We start from the raw sequence: 19,153 nt of genomic DNA, 5'->3' as shown, positions 1-19,153 counted from the left end.
GAGGATGAAATGGCCTGATAACCAAGACCCAAGTTTTCGCTACATTTTGGGGTCTACTGCCACTATAAGTATACATCAAGATTGCATGGTAGTGCACCAAATGCAGTAAGTGAACTCAACATTTAAACCTTTTTTAGGCCAGCCTAGTAGCATTACAGTGTTCTAGAATATGGTAGATATAGGGCGTGCTACAAAGCCACAACACTGGGCTGGTGAGGTGATCACTTTAGGGGAGGGTAACCTTTGAGGTCCCATTTGTTTTTATTCACAGGGTAATGATGGGAGGGGAGATTCTGAGTGCAACCCACACAGAACCCCTATCCTCCAGACATCTAGCTAAAATGCATGTGAGCCAAAAGCAGCAGGCCAGGACTGTTAATCACATTGCTTTATAAAGCCCTTGAAAATATGCAACAGGTCCAAGATTTACAGTCTTCCACACAAGGACAAGCACCACAAAAATGTGGCAGGCTACACACATGGCTTAATGTTAAGAGCTGTGTATCCAGCAGACTTATGAAATGTGATCATTAGTAATAATTTCAAAGTAGATTATATTTCTGATACACTTTCGTGAGAAATGAGTCCAGTATATATCATTTAGTAGCTGAAGGCGGGAGGGTATTTATAAGAGGCTATTGTTTCTGACTCACTTTGACAGTAATAAGAGTACAACCTACTTTATGAATTTCTTTTCCTCTGACCTTTGATTTTAGAAAGATACAATTCTCTACTCCAGGAATTGTTTTCTGTCTTTTGAACAGTTTTTAATTATTTGAACCCAGGTTAGACCATGAAATGTGACAGGAGTTTTACAAAAGAGAAAGGAGTCCAGGAACCAGTTCAACAAGTGTTAGTCTGATAAGTTTGTGGTGCATTGGTGTTTTGTTTTTACTTGAACTTTTTTAAAAGTTACTTTATTAAAGGCATTCCCATGCAAATTGTACCAGGGACAATAAAGACCTAGTAATTTGCATGGCTAAGTCACATTGAACACCTGAGAAAACAAAAGAAAACTAAGCTTAATTTTGAAATCCCCCAATTCAAAGTGTAGAAACATCAATACTGGTTTATGTTTTGTTGTTTTAAGTGACAGCACAAAAGAAAGGAAAAACAGACCAGAAAGCATAAGTTAGAGGTCTTTTTGACTATGTAAACAATCTGCCAAGTTTTCCCAAGATTTAAAAAAAAAAAATGCTGGCTCCAGTGTTTTTACTTTGGAAGTTAAATGTTTCAGTTAGTGCTGATCATTTAAATTCCTGGTGTTCTTTGCTTATGGAACTTGTAAACCCAGGGCAAGTGCTTACTTGCATCTCTGTATCTCTAGCCCCCTGGCTTAAAGCAAATGAACAGCCAACTTTCCATAGCTAAAATATATTTTTGGGGGTGGGGGTAGAGGGGGCGGGTCTTTTACCTCAAATATTAACAGTTTTCTCTGGGAAAACCACCAACATCCACATTCTATCCCCTAAATGAGCATAGTCACAGAAACATGCTCATCTAATATATTGCCTATTTTGTTTACAGATCATTAAGGTTTTGTTTTGTGGTCTTCTCAATTAGTCAAGTGAGTAAAAAAGAGCTAGTTTTAATCCTAAGCTTGTTTCTGACCTGTGCCCCCCTGTAATTAAATGGGCTATTAAACAAAATGGGCCAAGTTGCTTTCATATCAGGGAAGCATGAGAAGAATACAATCCCTCAAATGGCCTTGTCTTAAATGGTGTTTTAATTAGGAAAAGTGCAAGGAGCAGGAAGAGAGGGCAAAGCCAGGAAGACATGCACTCCAACAAAGGGGGAAAACTAGGCAGATGTACAACACAGTTGAGGGAAACTTATTCCAAACTGCTAAGCAGCCTCCTGTACCACTTAAGTCCAGTAGTTCTAAGAAAATACAGATATGGTAGAAAAAGTAAGAAAATTTTCACCACAAAACCAACAGTAACTACTAACAGAGGAAGTTATACACAAAATATATCTCTCAATACAGTGATTATACTTCACCCTAGTCAACTGACTCAATGCCTTGAGCAGAACCTGAAGATGAGGGCTTTTGGGCAGCACTTCTTCTCTCACTCACTGACTTGGCCTTGGCCCTAGCTTCCAAGTGCATTCCTAGGGCTCTTCTTGAAGTGTTCATCTCTTTGAAGGAATCCAGGGCAGCACAGGGCTGCATCGCAGGTGACACCAAGTCCCCATCTGCTGCTTTGATAGAGACCTGCTCTTTCAGGACTTCGACCTTCTCGTTGAGCTCATTTCTCTCTGTCTGAAGAGCCCTGCACAGCTTCTCTAACCGTTCCAGTTTTATTTGAAAGGCCTTGTACTCTTTATCACGGACAGTTTTCTGTTGTGTTTTTTTTTTAAAAATGAAAAACAAAACCAGTCGAGAGTTCCATAACCTCATTAGATACAAATCGGGTATTGTTTGTAAGCAAAAATTACTGATCTGAACCACATTGGGAATGTTTCTTCAGAAACCTAACACTCCGGCTAGCTTGATTGCATGTGTATCTTAAATATAGAACTGCTATTTAACATGTTTCTTAAAACAGATGAAATCCCCTTAATGGGCTGGGCGGTGGTTGGTGGTGCACACCTTTAATCCCAGCATTTGGGAAGCAGAAGTAGGCAGATTTCTGTGAGTTTGAGGCCAGCCTGTTCTACAAAGTTAGGCCAGGACAGCCAAGGCTACACAGAGAAACCAACAGAGAACACAGAAAAACAAAAACAAACAAACAAACCAAAAACAAATCCCCTATGATTAAAATTTCATTCTAACTTAAAGAAATTGGAGGTTAGTTGTTAACCGGGTTCTTTCCTTTTCTCTTTGGTTTTTTGACACAGGGTTTTTCTGTGTAGCCCTGGCTTCCTGGAACTCATTGTGCCTGGCCTTGAACTCACAGAGATCATCTTCCTTTCTCTGCCCCCCCAGATTACAGATATATGCCACCCACCCTTTGGCAGAACTCAGGGTTATTAATGAAGACGTGTGGTGACTGCAAGCAATACATTTTCCCTTGTAACATGACAAAACTATTTTTTTGCTTCTATCAGGTAAAAAGGCACTGGGGGTGTTCACTGGCAATCACACTAGGAAATCCAACAGATGAGCTTCCCTAGGCCTTACTTCCTAGACTTCAGCATGTCTTAGTTGGTTTTGTTTAAAGACAAGTTCTGAACATGTAGTCTTGGCTGGCCTGGAACGGTGTAGACAAGACTGGCCTTGAACTCATCCTGTCTGTGCCTTACAGGCACTTGACCTAAAGCCAGCATCTCTGGCTGGGACCTAGCAATCCTGGAGAGAATCTGTTACAGATTCAAGTTTGAGAAAATACTGTATCAGAAGATGTTTGATCCTTTGTTTAAGACCCTTGATTTCTATCCAGCTACCAGGAAAGGCATTATTCTATTCAGTAACTTTCACACTCTATGCATAACTAATGACACACCCTAATCTCAGGAAACCATCTTACCTCTTCAGCCATCTGCAGAAGTGCTTTATTATTGTTTTCCCATTTGGTGCGCCATATTATTGTTTCTTTTTCCAGTTTTTTAATTTTCTTTGTCATCTGTGAATTAATATAATTACAACTTTAAAATACCAAGTTAACAGCCAGTTTTAAAACAGTTATTTATTATTTTTATTTTATGTGCATTGCGTGTCTGTGGGTGTCAGATTTTGGAGTTACAGAGAGAAGCCAGGCCATCCCAAAGAACAGTCAGTGCTTCCAACTGCTGAGCCATCTCTCTAGCCCCAACAGTTAAAATGTTTTATGTTTGACCACATGTATGTATATGCACAACATGTATTTGGTGCCCTCAGGAGGTGAGGTCATTAGATCCTCTGGAACTGAGAGTGTCTGCGTGGGTGCTGGGAACTAAACTCCAGTCCTGTCTAAGAACTTAACTAGCGAACCATCTCTTCAGTCCCTAAAACCCATCCTATTTCTATGGGCTGTCCTGTCCTCAATTATTTGAGAACTAGGGGTGTTTTAGCTCATGAAGTTTGCTAAAGATAATGAAGTAGGCCAAAAAGAAAGCAACTTTTTTTGTAGTTTTAGTTTTGTGTATGAGCAGGGGTGGGGGAGAGGGAGAGAGGGTCTTGTTTGTTTTTTAGAGACAGTTTCTCTGTGTAGCCTTGGATGCCCTGGACTCACCAGGCTGGCCTTGAACTCATAGAGATACACCTGCCTCTGCCTCCCGCCTCTGCCTTCCGAGTGTTGGGATTAAAGGCATGCTTGGGTAAAGGAACGTTTTAAATCTCTGGAGAATGAATTGATCTATGTAATTAGTAACATTCTCAATATCCCTTTGCTCACTGAATTCACACCAAGTCAGGATACTGAGTCGGGTGCTAGTAAGGTAAACAAATGCAGTGATCTGTATTTTTCCATTAGACAGGATCCTCCACAAGGATAGCAAATTTGGAGAGTCCCTGTCTTGAACTGTGTTACAGTGAGAATTCAGCTATATCAACTCAAAGGACTGGTAGGGTAGACAGAACAAATCTGCTCAGATTACTAGGTCTGAAAATACTGCAAGAGAGTAATTTGAGCACCATTTAGCTCATGGTAATTGAGCACATGTTTAATATGCCAAACATTATCTGAAGTTGATGGTTTCTTAAAATAAAAAATAATAATTAAAAAAAGGGGGGACAGAGCCCTGACCTACATGGTGTAAAGGGAGAACCTATTCACAGAAGTAGGCCTATGACCTTCATGCATGTGACCACTGCACATTTGTATACCACATGATAAAATGGTGAGGAAGGGGGGAACACAAAGTCAGAACAACCATGATTATAATCATACATTTTTTAAAGATATATGTTTTATTTAAGTTTAGTCTATGTGCTCGTGGCCATGGATGCCCATGCAGACCAGAAGAGGGCATTGGATTTCCTGGAGCTGGAATTACAGGTATTTATGAGCAACTATGAAGACCTGGGTGCTGAAACTGAAATTAGCGCTCTGGAAAAGTAGCAGGCACTATTAACCACCGAGCCATTTCCTAGCGTGTGGAGGGCATAATGCCCACTGATGATAGAATACATCCGATCACCTGGAGTTAGATGGTGCCTCTGGAACACTGTTGGCATCACAGTAGGGGGAAAACTGGGTGTGGTGGTACAAGCACCAGATATCAAAGTCATCTCAAACCAGGTCAGTCAGGACTATAGGAGCTCTTTTTTTACACAGGCAAGAAAAGGAATTTTGTGGAAGGCATGGAAGTAAGCCTGTAAATTGAAAAATCCTACTTCTAAAAATAAAATGTTGCTGTAACTACAGCATATAATCTTGAAAGTATTTGGGGGGGGGCACACTAACGAATAAAATAACGAAACAGCTATTTATTTGGAAAGGTAGTCTCATAACAATATAAACTCACGCAAGTAGTAATAAGCAGCTCACAATATACCTTTTATATTAATTCAAACTGCTACAAATAAACAAATAGCCGGGCAGTGGTGGCGCACGCCTGTAATCCCAGCTCTTGGGGAGGCAGAGGCAGGTGGATCTCTCAGTGTGAGCCCAACCTGGTCTACAAAGTGAGTCCAGGACAGCCAGGGCTACAAAGAGAAACCCTGTCTCGTAAAACAACAAAATATAATATATATACAAATACCTTTTCCATTTCCTGCCTGAAGGTGGTAAAAAGTTCATTGCTTTTTGCCATAGTAGTCTGGAATTCTTCAAACTTATCCATATAAAGAGAAAGCTACAGAACAAAACAGAAAGTCAGTTATTCTGAGTTCCAGGCAAACAACTCAAATTTATATTCTACATGATGCGGTTATGAGAGAACAGACAGATGGCTAAATTCACTTGGGAATCTTATTGCTGTTAACATTTAAAATGAAGCCTAATGGGCATGGTAGTTAGAAATTCACATACTTAGGCCGGGTGTGGTGACACACACCTTTAATCCCAGCACTTGGGGAGGCAGAGGTGGGCAGATCTTACTCTGTAAAGTCCAGGACAGCCAAGGCTACACAGAAAAAACCCAAAACAAACTAAAAGACCATTCTTTTGCATAAGCTCTTAACTTACGTAGTTAGGAACAGTTAAGGAAAGAACCAAAACTAAGAAACACCAACTTTTCTTTTAGTTTCAAGGAACACCTTCATTTTCCTTTAGAAAAAGTATCCAGTTAAGGAAAGATTGACAGCACTGGCTGTTCTTCCAAAGGTCCTGAGTTCAATTCCCAGCAACCACATGGTGGCTCACAACCATCTATATATAATGAGATCTGGTGCCACCTTTAATCCCAGCACTCAGAGGCAGAGGCAGGCAGATAGCTGTGAGTTCCGGGACAGCCAGGGCTACACAGAAACCTTGGGGTGGGTGGGGTGTTGTAAAGACTGACAGAAGAAACTAAAGCTTTCAGAGTTCCAGGAGGAACCCTATGGAGATGGTCTTATGTCACTCATCACAAGGAAAAGTGCAGAGGAATCACGAAAATTTAAGGGGCAGACTGTTAAGAGTGCTTGCTGTTCTGGCCTGGGGACTCACAACTATCTGTACCCTTGTACCAGGCACACACATATCTGCAAGCAAGGCACTCATACACACAAAAATTTAATCTTGTGAGATAAGGGGGCCCCTGGGGCTACCACTGTACCATGTAGAAGGCCATAAGTTCAGTTGCCAGTAAGGAATCAAGTAAGAGAGGGGAAAGGAATATAATACAAATAAAACATCATGTAACAAAATGTGGGAGGCTGAGGAAGGCAGCCCACCCACAGAGGTCCTGGGTAGATGTGCCACATGGGGAACACTTAAAACAGGCACTACGGTCGGTGAAGCAGCAGCAAAGTTCATCAGGCAAGAATGATTACTGGGAGAGGCAAAAAGCACCTGAAGAAAAGTGTAAGAACAAGAACTGCAGTAGAATGCAGAGGATTGAGCCAAAGCCAGTAAACACATTGGAGTCTGATGGCCTGAACAGTGGAGCATTTTTCACACTTTAATTATAACCTACACTCCAGTAGGTTCAGTGAGGTTTGTTCAACTGAGTTCAGTGATGGTCCACAGTAGGTAATGGATGCCAACTATCCACTTGGCTAATTATAAAACTTGGCACACCAATAAAATATATTACAGTAAGAGTAACAAAGATGATGGTAATAGAAAAGAAAAGAATGACAGCAAAGGAAACATTCTGAAGAGAAACTAGAAACCTACAAGAAGAACATTATGATAGGCAGATTTGGGCCCAGGGGTCCCGCTCAAACCCCTACCCAGATCTACCCAATGGATAGGACATTCTCCACAGTTCAGGATAGCAGACTACCAAGAAGAGACTTGATACCCTATGAGCATATGCAGGGGGAGGAAGTCCCTCTCAGTCACAGTCATAGGGGAGGGGAGTAAGGGGGGAATGGGAGGATACAGGTCCCAGCACATCAACACCGTGTCCACACTGATTCTTGTCTCCACTTGGAAATGTATAGCCAAGGCTATACAGAAAATCACTGTCTCAAAATGCAAAACAAAACAAAAAGGGTACTTTGTCAGCCTGGTCTACAAAGAGGTTCGGGACAGCCAGGAATTTAATATCAACACTGTGAAATGTCCCACATGACCACCCTATCCCACCCCAAATTATGTGAGTCATGACAGGCTTAATGAATTAGTGTACTTAGGGTCTTTTTTTTTTTTTTTAAAGAGACAAACTTTATTTTTTTCCCAATAAAATAGAACCAGGGTAGCTAAAAGGTACAAGCATTTAATTTGACCTATTAAGACTTTCACAAGACTACACACTACTTGTATTCCAAACAGATTGTGCCAGAACACCTACAGAATCTGGAATGGAAAGGAGGGTGGTAAAGAACACAGGTCAATTGGACCTGAGTTCAAATCCCATACCCACATGGCAGCTCACAACTGCTCCAATCTTCACACAAATACATGCAGGCAAACCACCAATGCACATAAATTTTTTTAAAGGTTTTTTTTTTTTTTTTTTTGGTTTTTCGAGACAGGGTTTCTGTCTGGACTAACTTTGTAGACCAGGCTGGCCTCGAACTCACTGCCTCCCGAGTGCTTTAAAGGTATTTTTTTATGTGTTCATGTCCCAAGGAGTCTAGCCTTGTCCTTGAAGCATCCCAAGCCTTCCTGGAGTTGCTGCGAGGATTAGGGAACCTATGGTTCTCTGAGAGGATATGGGTCAGGACCAGTTTTAGTTGAGTGCTGTTTTCATGGGGACAGTCTGGAGAAATTGTTAAGTGGTGGTGCTCTACTGGCCAGAGGCCTGGAAGAGTAAAGGATAAGTAGCTACAGGGCTCCTCAATTGCCCTGGCTTCTGCTGCAGGCATTATCAGTTCCCAGACAATGCTAGGTGATCCCTGGGCGGCGAAAGGTTAGATGTCTGGATCTAAGAGCTATTATGTCAGTTGGAATTAACATTGGGATTAGCAACCTCTTGAGTCTCAGGTTTCCCTAGCCATCCCAGTGTCTCCTCAGCTCACTCTAAACAGAGCCCCCATCACCAATAGGAGTCCCCAGATCTGTTAGCCATTGTTATGTTTCAGAGCAGTAGTTCGTGAGGATTATCTCATTTAGTTTTCCAAACTAATGGCCAGGTGTTGTGGTGCACACTTACAATTAAAGCTGAGTTGAGGCCAGTCTACTCTACATAGTGAGTTCCAGGACAGCCAGAGCAACATAGTAAGACATTATCTTTAAAAAAAAAAAAAGTCAAACAAAAACATTTAAAATTTAGAAAAAAGGGGCTGAAGAGATGGCTCAGAGGTTAAGAGCACTGGGTAAGACAGTGGTGGGAGGACTCCTAGTCAGAAGTCTAGGGGAGAGGAATAGGGTGAAAGAGGAAGGGTAGGAACAGGAAGATAAGAGCTAGGGTAAATTGATTATGATCAGGGGAAACATTCTTCCAGAGGTCCTGAGTTCAATTCTCAGCAACCATATGGTGGCTCACAACCATCTGTAATGAGATCTGATGCCCTCTTCTGGAGTACAAGAACATTTTATACATAAATAAAACTTTAAAAAAAAAAGAAGAAAAAGGGGGTGGAAATCTTGGATAAAAGCATTTCACAAAACTACAAGTGGAACTATGGTCACAAGCAGTTTTAAAACAGTTTAGGTGTGAGCACAAATATATAAATAGGTTAAAGTGTGAAGTTATTTAAATCTAGTTTTTTTGGTTTTTATTTTTTGAGACAAGGTTTCTCTGTGTAGCCTTGGCTACACTTAGTAGACCAAGCTGGCCTTGAACTCAGAGATCTGCCTGCCTCTGCCTCCCTGAGTGTTGGTATTATAGGTATGTTTCACCACTGTACCTGGCTACATTTTTTAAGTCTGGAAGCTAGTCAGGTAAGAAGTGTCTGGGACCTTGAAAATGAGAGTGGTTGAAGATGGATAATTAACCATCCCAATTTGGCTGAGATTTGAGAGTAAGATCTTACTACTACTAAAACCAGGGACACCCTCAAGTTTGAATTGTCACCCTAAATGAAAAGAGACATCAAAGATGCATGAGACTGCCTCCTCAGTTTTGGTCAGCTCATGCTGGAAACAAGCAAACCATCTTAGAGGAGTTTCAAAGTATATAAGAAATGAATCAGTTTTCTTACAAATTCTGCTATCCCCCAACTATCAAGTTACCTGCTGCTTTAGTTGTACTTCTTGCTGCTTCATTTGTTCATATTTGTGCCTGGATTCTGTTGCTTCTTTTAATAACTAGAAAATAGAAACATTCTTGCAAAAGTACTAATAGCAATTGCAAATGTGAATACAATTTTAAATAACTCCACATCCTTCTGCTCACCTATTTTAGCAAGAATAACTATTCTACAAATGGAATATCTTTTTTCTACCAGTTGCCATTCACACATAATTTCCATCAGTATACTTCTTACAATGCTTACAGAAGTAGAAAGACATCTTTTATTGCTTAAGTAGAAAAAGGTACTGTGGAGGCCTAAAACAATTTACAAAACTCAGGGTTTAAGGGTGGTATGGATTGTTTGTTTGTTTGTTTTTTCGAGACAGGTTTTCCCTGTGTAGCCTTGACTGTCCTGGACTCACTTTGTAGACCAGGCTGGCCTTGAACTCATAGGGATCCACCTGCCTTTGCCTCCTGAGTGCTGGGACTAAAGGTGTGCACCACCACTGCCTGGCTAAGGTTGGTGTTTTAATCCAGCAGACACAGTGGAGCATGCCTGGTCCAGGACAGCCAAAGCTTCACAGAGAAACCCTGTCTTGAAAGAAAACAAAAACACAAACAAAAGGGTGGTGTTTAAGGCGAAAACAATCACATGTCTAATATTAGTAGAAACATGGCTAAGAAAGCTCTGCTGAGGAGCAAGTAAGACAGGATAAAAGGGTATGGGAAAAAAGCAGTGAAATTAGAGCACAGGACCATTCAAAACAAAACAAAAAACCAAAAAACAGGTGGAGGACTGGAGATGGGCTTCAGTTGATACAGTGCCTGCTTTATAGGCACAAAGCCCTAGGGGTTGAATCCTCAGCACCTCATAAATTGGGTTTGGTGGTTCAAGAAGTTCAAAATCATCCTCCAGCCAGGCTACAATATAAGACCCTGACTCAACAAACTCACAAATTAAAATTACACCAATGAAAATAAACTATTTTCCTAGAGAAAACATGCTCAAAAACAAAACCAGAACAAGGTATGCCTTAATTCGACAGAGGCATGAGGTTTTCTGAGCAGAAGTAAGTAGCTTTCTAGACCTAATAATTAACTATCATACTGCAGGGGTGAGCAGGGGTGTTTTAGTTAAAATACTGGCAATACCTTTTCCTTTTTTTTCTTAATGAACAGAACTTACAAACTCTCTCTCTCTCTGATGTTTTTCGTCAGCTTCTTTTATCAGCTGTGTCGTTTGCTGAAGTTTGGCATCCACAAGCTGTTGTTGCAATTCCTTGTGTTTGAATACTTTATCAATATGCTATGGAAAAAGAATTCCTTCTATCACTTGATGAAGACAGAAACAATGGGGAGGAAATATAAGATGTTACAACACTGCTTGCCCTGCTTTCCTATTATTACCACACAGCTAAGAACACTAGGTCTTTCTGTCCCTGCACCTATAGTAAGTTGTGCTTGATATAACTTGCAAGAGCACTGCCCTGTGGTCAGCACTGTTGGAGCTAGGTATTACCACAAGCTTTGGAATCCTTGTTTCTGCTCTGCACTAAGAAAGTCAATCAAGAGATCTAACTAATAGATCCACATACATACATGGACACACACACAGAGCTTTTTTTCTACCAATTAAACTTTGCTAAGCATATGACAAATTGAATGATAGTAGTCAAAGCCAATCTAATGTGTGACACTAGGCAAATTTCTGTCTTGCTAAATCTCAATAAAAAATAGGTTTGCTGAGCTATGAATAGTTGAGCCACCTAAAGTACCTAGTGCTATACCAGACATTTGGCAAAAGCTTGTATTCCAAATAAAACTGGTACGTGGCTAGGTATATAGCGGAAGCCATGAAAACGTGCAGGGTTTCTTGGAGCTGGATACAGAATTTAAGATTCTTCCAGGTATAGTATGATATATGACATGGGAAATATTAGTGGGTGATAAGGTAGTTTAGGTATTATGAACATGGTAGGTGACCTCTTTATGAATTTGAACATGCTATAATATTAATCACAATTAGCAGGATTCAAACACAATTTTCTAATTTGCTACATCTATGAAGAAGTAAACAGCCCATTAAACAAAAACAAAACAAAAAACCTTTAAAAAAAAAAAAAGCTTAAGAAAATCAGGGCGAGGCCCAGCCTGGTAGTGCATGCCTTTAATCCCAGAAGGAGGATTTTTGTGAATTCAAGGCCAGCCTATTCTGCATAGCAAGCTCCAGGGATAGCTAGGATTACAGAGAAAACCAAAAAGAAAGAAAATGAGGGCTTTAATAATTTAATAATAAATCTTAACCTGCACAACAACAAAGCAGCAAAACTTTAATAAGCTCTTTCATAATAAAACAGGACAAGGAAATTTATATTTTGGAAATGAGACAAACTAGTGAAAGAAATAGGCTTTATTTGGATCTTAATTCAGACTTTTTGTTTTTAATAGCAGAAAAGTAGGAGTGGTTAAGAGCTCTTGCTGCTCTTCTTGCAGAGGACCCAACAATGTGCAGCTCACAACTGCCTGTAATTCCAGCCGCAGGGAACCCAACACCCTCTTCTGACTTCTTGGAGCACCCAAACATACATAAATTAAAAACAACAAAAAAAAGCAGATGTATTTTAGCACTGATTAGATTTAGCACTAAGTAACTTCACTTTTTAGATGATGATATGGCCAAAAAACTAACTTTTTGGATTTATTCATTAAATGCCAGTGAATGGGGCTGGAGAGATGGCTCAGTGGTTGAGACCACTAGCTGCTCTTCCAGAGAATCTGGATTTGAGTTCCTACACTCATGGTGGTTCACAACCATCTGTTAACTCCAACTTCATGGGATCTGACACTTTGGACACTGGGCACATGTGTACTGACACATGCAAACAGAAGACCCATTTACATAAAATAATTTTAGCAGATTGTTCCAAAGCCAGAGGAGGAGGTGGCACAGAAGAAGATATCCCAGAAGAAACTGAAGAAACAAAAACTGATGGCATGGGAATAAATTCTGCATGAAATAAATGCAGATGAAAGTAAAATAATAATAATTATAAAAATTTTTAATGAGTTTGAGCCATAGGAGCTGTGGACATGGCTCAGCAATTAAGTGCAAGTTCGGTTACCAGCATCCACCTTGGGCAGCTCATCATCACCTGTAATTACAGTTCTTTTGGCCACTGTGGCTACTGCACTTGTGCACAAACCCATACCCAAACTCAGCCTGGGCCACAGAAACTCACAAAAGGCTGGGTGTGATGGCATACTCCTGTACGCCCCACCCCACCCCCCAAAAAAAACCCACAAAAGACAGAGGCCTAGGGTATAAGTTCAATGATAAAACATACTTAGCATACACAAGGTTCCTGGGATTGATCCCTACACTAAAAGATAAATAAAAAATAGGGCAGGGTAGCTAGTTTAGTAGCAGAAAGCCCTCAGTCAGGTATCTGGGAGGTTCAAACATGGGGATCTGTTTAAGCCCACAAGTTGGAAGCCACCCAGGGCAATAAGTAAAACCCAATCTCAATGACCAAAAATCCAACAAAACCTAAAACATAGTTGTAATGTAACGGCTATAGATACTGTATAGATTATCACAAATGGTCGGGATGCAATGTATTCTGGGACCAAATATTTATTAATAGTCCAGATAAGAAAGTAATCTATGTTGTGAGAATTGTCATCTTCTCATGGAACTTATATTTAATAAGATTCCTGGAAATTATCTTACCTATTCATGCAGATGGGCTCTCAGTCCTTCTGGTTATGGAATGATTTGATCCTTCCCCAGTCACTAAGCCTACTTCTACACAGGAACAGTTCTAAATATCCTACAGCAGTACTTTACTACAGTAGTAAACAGAGAAGTTGTCACTAACAGTGAGAAGCTGTGTAAAGCAATCGAACGCTGTTACCTCTTCCCTCAGTGCATACTGCTCAATGAGTTTCTTCAGCTTCTCTCCCAGTTCAATGTTCTCCTGTCGAAGTTTGGCATTGTGTATGTCATGTTGTTCCAGCTGAGCTTGAATTTCATTTAGAGTAATCTGGAAATGTGCTGTTGCTTCTTTACGGCGTTCTTCTTCCTCTCGTGCTTGCTGCATATTTTCCTCCTTAGTACCCAAAAGAATTTCTGTTAATAACAGACCTATGGACAAAGTGCTCAAAAAAGCTGCTATGGCCAGGCCTGTGATACCAGCTACTCAGGTGGCTGACGAGATCCCAAATTCAAGGCCAGCCTAGGCTTACAGAGTGAGTTAAAGAACAGTATGGCTAGCCAGGAGTGATGGCACACACCTTTAATCCCACCACTCAGGGAGGCAAAGACAGGTGGATCTCTGTGAGTTCAAGGCCAGCCTGGTCTACAGAATGAGTTCCAGGACAGCCAGGACTATAAGAGAAACCCTGTCTTGAAGAACAAAAGCAAAAAAAGCAAAACCAACCAACCAAACCAAACAAAACAAAAACAGTTTGGCCACCTTACTGAGACCATGTCTCAATCAAAAAGCGCAGGGGAAATGGTTCAGTTGGTAAAGTGTTTGCTGCCCAAGCCCAAAGACCTAAGTTCAAATCAACAGCACCCATGTAAAAAGTCAGGCATGGCAGCCTGTGCCTGTAATCTCTGCTTTGTGTGGATTCCACATGCATAACCACACTACCACCTCCAACACACAAATGGGACCTACACACACACACACACACACACACACACACACACACACACACACACACACACACGTTGGGGATGTAGCTCAGTTTAAAAAAAAGCGCTTGCCTAGCATGTGGAGATAAAAGAAAGAAAGAAAAATGCTGTGATGTATGTTTACTTTACAACCACCACTGCCCAGAAATATGACTTCTAAAGTAAGGTTTACCCACCTTATATAGGACCAGAAAGCTGATTTAAAAGCACACTTCTTTTTACTTTGCCAATACAGAGCACCAAGACAGAGTTCCAGTTATATCAACTGAGGGTGATTATATATATGCCTGTCTACAGGAATAGGTTTCTTGATAACTACCCAAGGAATCAGCTTAGATCAGCCTAGCAAACAGCCCCTCTTTCAGTTTGCTTTCAAGGGCACACATCTCATTCCTGAGAGGTCAAGAGAGCAGTCGCATCCTTTGGTTTGGTTTGCTTTGGTTTTTTGAGACAGGGTTTCTTTGTGTAGCCTTGGCTGTCCTGGAATTGCTTTGTTGACCAAGCTGGCCTCCAACTCTGAGATCTGACTGCCTCTGCCTCTCAGAATGCCAAGATTAAAGGTGTATGACACTGTGCCCAACTTAGCATCCTTATTTTAAAAAAGCTTACCTTCAAGTATATTCTATTAGTCCATCTAACTTTTTATTTGGTGGTAGAGTGTGAATAAATTAAATCGGACTGAAACAAGGGCCTTGAGCACACTGGGCAAATGCTCTACCACCAACCCTAAGTTAAATGCTGTTGTTCTTAGATCCTTAGGATGTAATTAGGAGAGGGGTATTTGCTCAGAGCTCCAATCTTCATTTTGAGACAAGATCTCATTAAGTTCCCCAGTCTGGCACTGAACTTATTCTATAGTGTAGGCAGGTCTTGAACTTGCAATACTCCTGCCTCAGTCTTTTAAGTAGCTGTGGTTATAGGCCCATACCACTAACCCAGGTACCATCTACTTTAAGTTAAAGGTTCAGAGCTGGAAAGACAGCTCAATGTTTAAGAATACTTGTTCTTGCAGAGGACCTAAGTTTGACTCCCAACACCCACATGGTAGCTCACAACCATCCATTAACTCCCAGTTCAGGGTAATTTCAATTTCTTGGTGTTTTTTTTTTTTTTTTTTTTTTTTTTGAGACAGAGTCTCTCTGTATAGCGTTGCCAGTCCTGGACTCACTTTGTAGACCAGGCTGGCCTTAAACTCACAGAGATCTGCCTGCCTGTCTCCCTGAATGCTGGGATTAAAGGCGCATGCCACCACACTCAGCTGGTAATTTCAGTTTCTAATGCCTGCTTCTGACCTCTACAGCTATCAGCTATGTACTGGTACACAAGTGTACATGCAAGCAAAACATTCATACATATAAAATAAATACATATTTTCAATAAATTAACAAATATGAAGGATCAAAAATAAGGAAAGGACTGAAAAGATGCCTTAGGGGTTAAGAGCATTTACTGCTTTTCCACAAGACCCAAATTCAGTCCCCAGCATCTATATTAGGTAGCTCACAACCATCTGTAACTCCAGGGGATTCTAATTCCCACCAAGAGCATGCATGTGCACATACATCATGAATAAAAACCTTAAAAAAAAAAACAGGAAGTGGATGGGCTTGGTGGTGCATGCCTGTAATCCCAGCACTCAGGAAGCAGAGACAGATAGATCACTGTGAGTTTAAGGCCAGCCTGGTCTACAAAGTTAGTCCAGGATAGCCAAGGCTACACAGAGGAACCCTGTCTTGAAACACCAACCAAACAAACAAAAAAAGAACACTGCTACACTTGCAGAGGACCCATGCTTAGTTTCCAGGACCCAGCAGATTGTGGCTTACAACCATCAGTAACTTCAGTTCCCGGAGCTTCAACACCCTCTTCTGGCCTCCTTGGGCACTAGACATGCACAAAAATATACATTCCGGCAAAATACTATATACACAAATAAAATATTTTTAAAAGTTGTAAGGCCGGGCCCAGTGGTACACACATGTAATCTCATCACCCCAGGAGGATGAGTATGTACATTTCTGTGAGCTCGAGGCCAGCATCATCTACAAAGCAAATACAGGATAGCCAAGGCTACACAGAGAAACCCTGTCTCAAAAACAAAACAAAACAAAAACCAAAAAAGAAAGTTGGGTGGGAGTTGTATAAATATGTGACCTATGATCAAATATGATGGAATTCCTTTTTTGAACAGGAAACCCAGGTTTAACAGTGTTCTCACAAAACCAGGGTGGAGAGATGGCTCAGTGGTTAAGAGCGCCACCTGCTCTTCAAGAGGTCCTGAGCTCAATTGCCAGGAACCACATGGTGGCTCACAACCATCTATAATGAGATCTGCTGCCCTCTTCTGTAAAGCACTCATATGCAATAAATAAAATAAATAAATCTTTAAAAAAAAAAAGGTCACATCTTATCTCTAGATAGGCACAGATTTCAAATAGACACAAGGTGACCCTTTTTAATATCACATCTATAAAACAGAAAAACAGTAAATCAACTAACCTTTAAGGTTTTATTATGACGTTGAAGTTCCCTGCAAAGAGACTCCAGTTTGCTTCTTGCCAAGATGGCCTTGCTGTGCTCACTCTGTAGGTGAACTTTCTCTTTCACGATCTGGGCTTGCTTCTTCTGCAGAATCTTCATTTGTTTCTGAACATTCCTGCTCTCCTCCAGCTAAAATTAGCAAGCACTTTATATTCAGAAAACACATCAAAAGCCCTCAATGCCTCACTGATTTTGTTTTTTCAGACAAGAGTCTCACTATGCAGTCCAGGTTGGCCTAAACCCTCAATCCTCCTCCCTCAACCTGGGATCTGGGATTGTAGGCATGTGCCACGAAAGCCAGCTAAGAGCTGTGGCTGGAGGGATGGCTAGGCATTTAGGAGCACTTATTAATCTTCCAGGGGACACCTCTGGGTCCCAGAACCCACATTAGGTAGCTTAAATTCAAAGGACCAAATACCCTTTTCTGGCTTCCATGGGCACCTGCATACCTATGACACACTCACTCTCTCTCCCTCTCTCTCCCTCTCTCTCTCTCTCTCTCTCTCTCTCTCTCTCTCTCTCTCTCTCTCTCTCTCTCTCTCTCACACACACACACTCTTCTTTAAAAAAAATCAAATGTTCATCACTCAGATGAAAAAATTTGAGCATCAGGAACATTTCATTCAATCAAGATGAATATTCAGATGTCATGGCCCAACTGTAATCCTAGGCACTGCCATGATTTCAAGGCCAGCCTAGGGCTACTTGAGTACCAGCTCACTCTGGACTACAATATGAGCCCCGCCTTTAAATATAAAACAAAACAGGCCAACTATTGGGCTTAACAGTTAAGAAGTGCTGACTGCTTCTCCTGCAGAGGACCCAAAGAGTTAGTTCATTCAGTTCCCAGTACAGTCTAATTCCAGCTCCAGGAAATCTGATACCCTCTTCTGGTATCAGATAATGCATTCACATGCACCCGCCCACACCCGCACTCCAATGATAGAGCACTTGCCTCCCACAAGTAACACTTGAGGTGAGACTCCATCCATAGCACCACTAAAGGAGGGAAGGAAAAGCCCATTACTGCATCATATAATTTTATTCAAGCTGTTTAACACTATGTGAAACTACCAACCTCCTCCCTGTTCAAGTTGTAAGGAGAGTAAGCAATTTAATGTGGATGGAAGAAATTAACTTGGTGGGCATGGCACATGCCTTTAATCTCAGCACTGTGGGAGGCAGAGGCAGGCAGGTCCCTGTGAGTTCAATGCCAGCCTGGTCTACAAAGTGAGTCTAGGATAGCCAAGGCCACACAGAGAAACCCTGTTACCTTAATCTTTTTTCAGCCCTTTAGATATACATCTTTAGAACACTTTTAATTATTCAAGTTCCATTTTATTATCCAAATTTTGTTCAAATATATCAGCCCAAGAGTTGCCCAAGAGTAAAGAGTGAGGTGGAGACTGGAATCTTGAAACCTTCCACACTGAACTGAGGACCTTGATTTGTCACCTTTGCCTGACTTCAGAGACTAATTATAGCTCTTGCTGGTTTCAAGTCAGTGATTCACAGGCAATTTAGGCTCCTCAATTTCCAGCTAAAATCCTGTGTTTGAATTGATGATATACTCTTCATTTCTCATCCCAGAATTTCATATTCTGGGTTTAACCCTTTGTAAAATGAACTAATCCCTGTGCTGGCCAGAACTGACTCAGTTGGTAAGGCCAGCATCTCTTCAATTTCTGTCTGTTGGGTAGCCGTCTATAGGCTATTTCCTATCTATTAAGATGTGCTGAACTCCAAATATAAAATACAGAATTATTAGGACTGGCAAGATGGCTTGGTAGTTAAGAGCACTAGCACCCACATGATTCTGACAAGCATCTGTAACTCCCTGGGTATATTTCTAGCATGTATAAGCAGCTTACAACTGTCTTTAACTCCAGTCCCAGGGGATCTGATATACTCTTCTGATCTCCAAGAGCACCAAGCACACACATGATGCACAGATATACATACAAACAAAATACTCATATACATAAAATGAAAAATTGCAAATAAAAGGATTATTATGCTTTTGTCTTTATTTTTATTATAAAAGAAGTTGATGTTCTTATCTTGATCTTCTCATCAAGATAAGATGGCTGGCCTTGGAGGGAGGCTTGCCATGCAAACCTTACGGCCTGAGTTTAATCCCTAGAACACACTCTGAAAAGCTGTCCTCTGGGGCTGGAGAGATGGCTCAGAGTACTGCCTGCTCTTCCAGAGGTCCTGAATTCAATTCCCAGCAACCACACGGTGGTTCACAACCATCTATAATGAGATCTGATGCCTTTTCTG

General features: G+C 41.0%; 1 protein-coding gene across 1 annotated transcript in view; it reads right to left on the bottom strand.

The window, feature by feature from the left end:
- Positions 1 to 1,675: 1,675 nt before the first annotated feature.
- The window catches only part of Txlng (taxilin gamma), a 50,543-nt gene continuing 33,065 nt past the window's right edge, over positions 1,676 to 19,153 (bottom strand). Inside the window, exons 4-10 of the mRNA XM_051142336.1 lie at positions 16,829 to 16,999; positions 13,545 to 13,739; positions 10,817 to 10,936; positions 9,630 to 9,704; positions 5,626 to 5,718; positions 3,471 to 3,566; positions 1,676 to 2,341 (exon numbers count right to left, since the gene is read on the bottom strand). Of these exons, the coding sequence (XP_050998293.1) occupies positions 2,003 to 2,341; positions 3,471 to 3,566; positions 5,626 to 5,718; positions 9,630 to 9,704; positions 10,817 to 10,936; positions 13,545 to 13,739; positions 16,829 to 16,999 (1,089 nt within the window). The 3' untranslated portion in view covers positions 1,676 to 2,002. The remainder of the gene's footprint in view (positions 2,342 to 3,470; positions 3,567 to 5,625; positions 5,719 to 9,629; positions 9,705 to 10,816; positions 10,937 to 13,544; positions 13,740 to 16,828; positions 17,000 to 19,153) is intronic.

Source organism: Acomys russatus, chromosome X (assembly GCF_903995435.1).
Source record: "Acomys russatus chromosome X, mAcoRus1.1, whole genome shotgun sequence".
Lineage (NCBI taxonomy): Eukaryota > Metazoa > Chordata > Mammalia > Rodentia > Muridae > Acomys > Acomys russatus.
The sequence above is the reverse complement of the archived record's forward strand: the minus strand, read 5'-3'. Positions and strand labels throughout refer to the sequence as shown.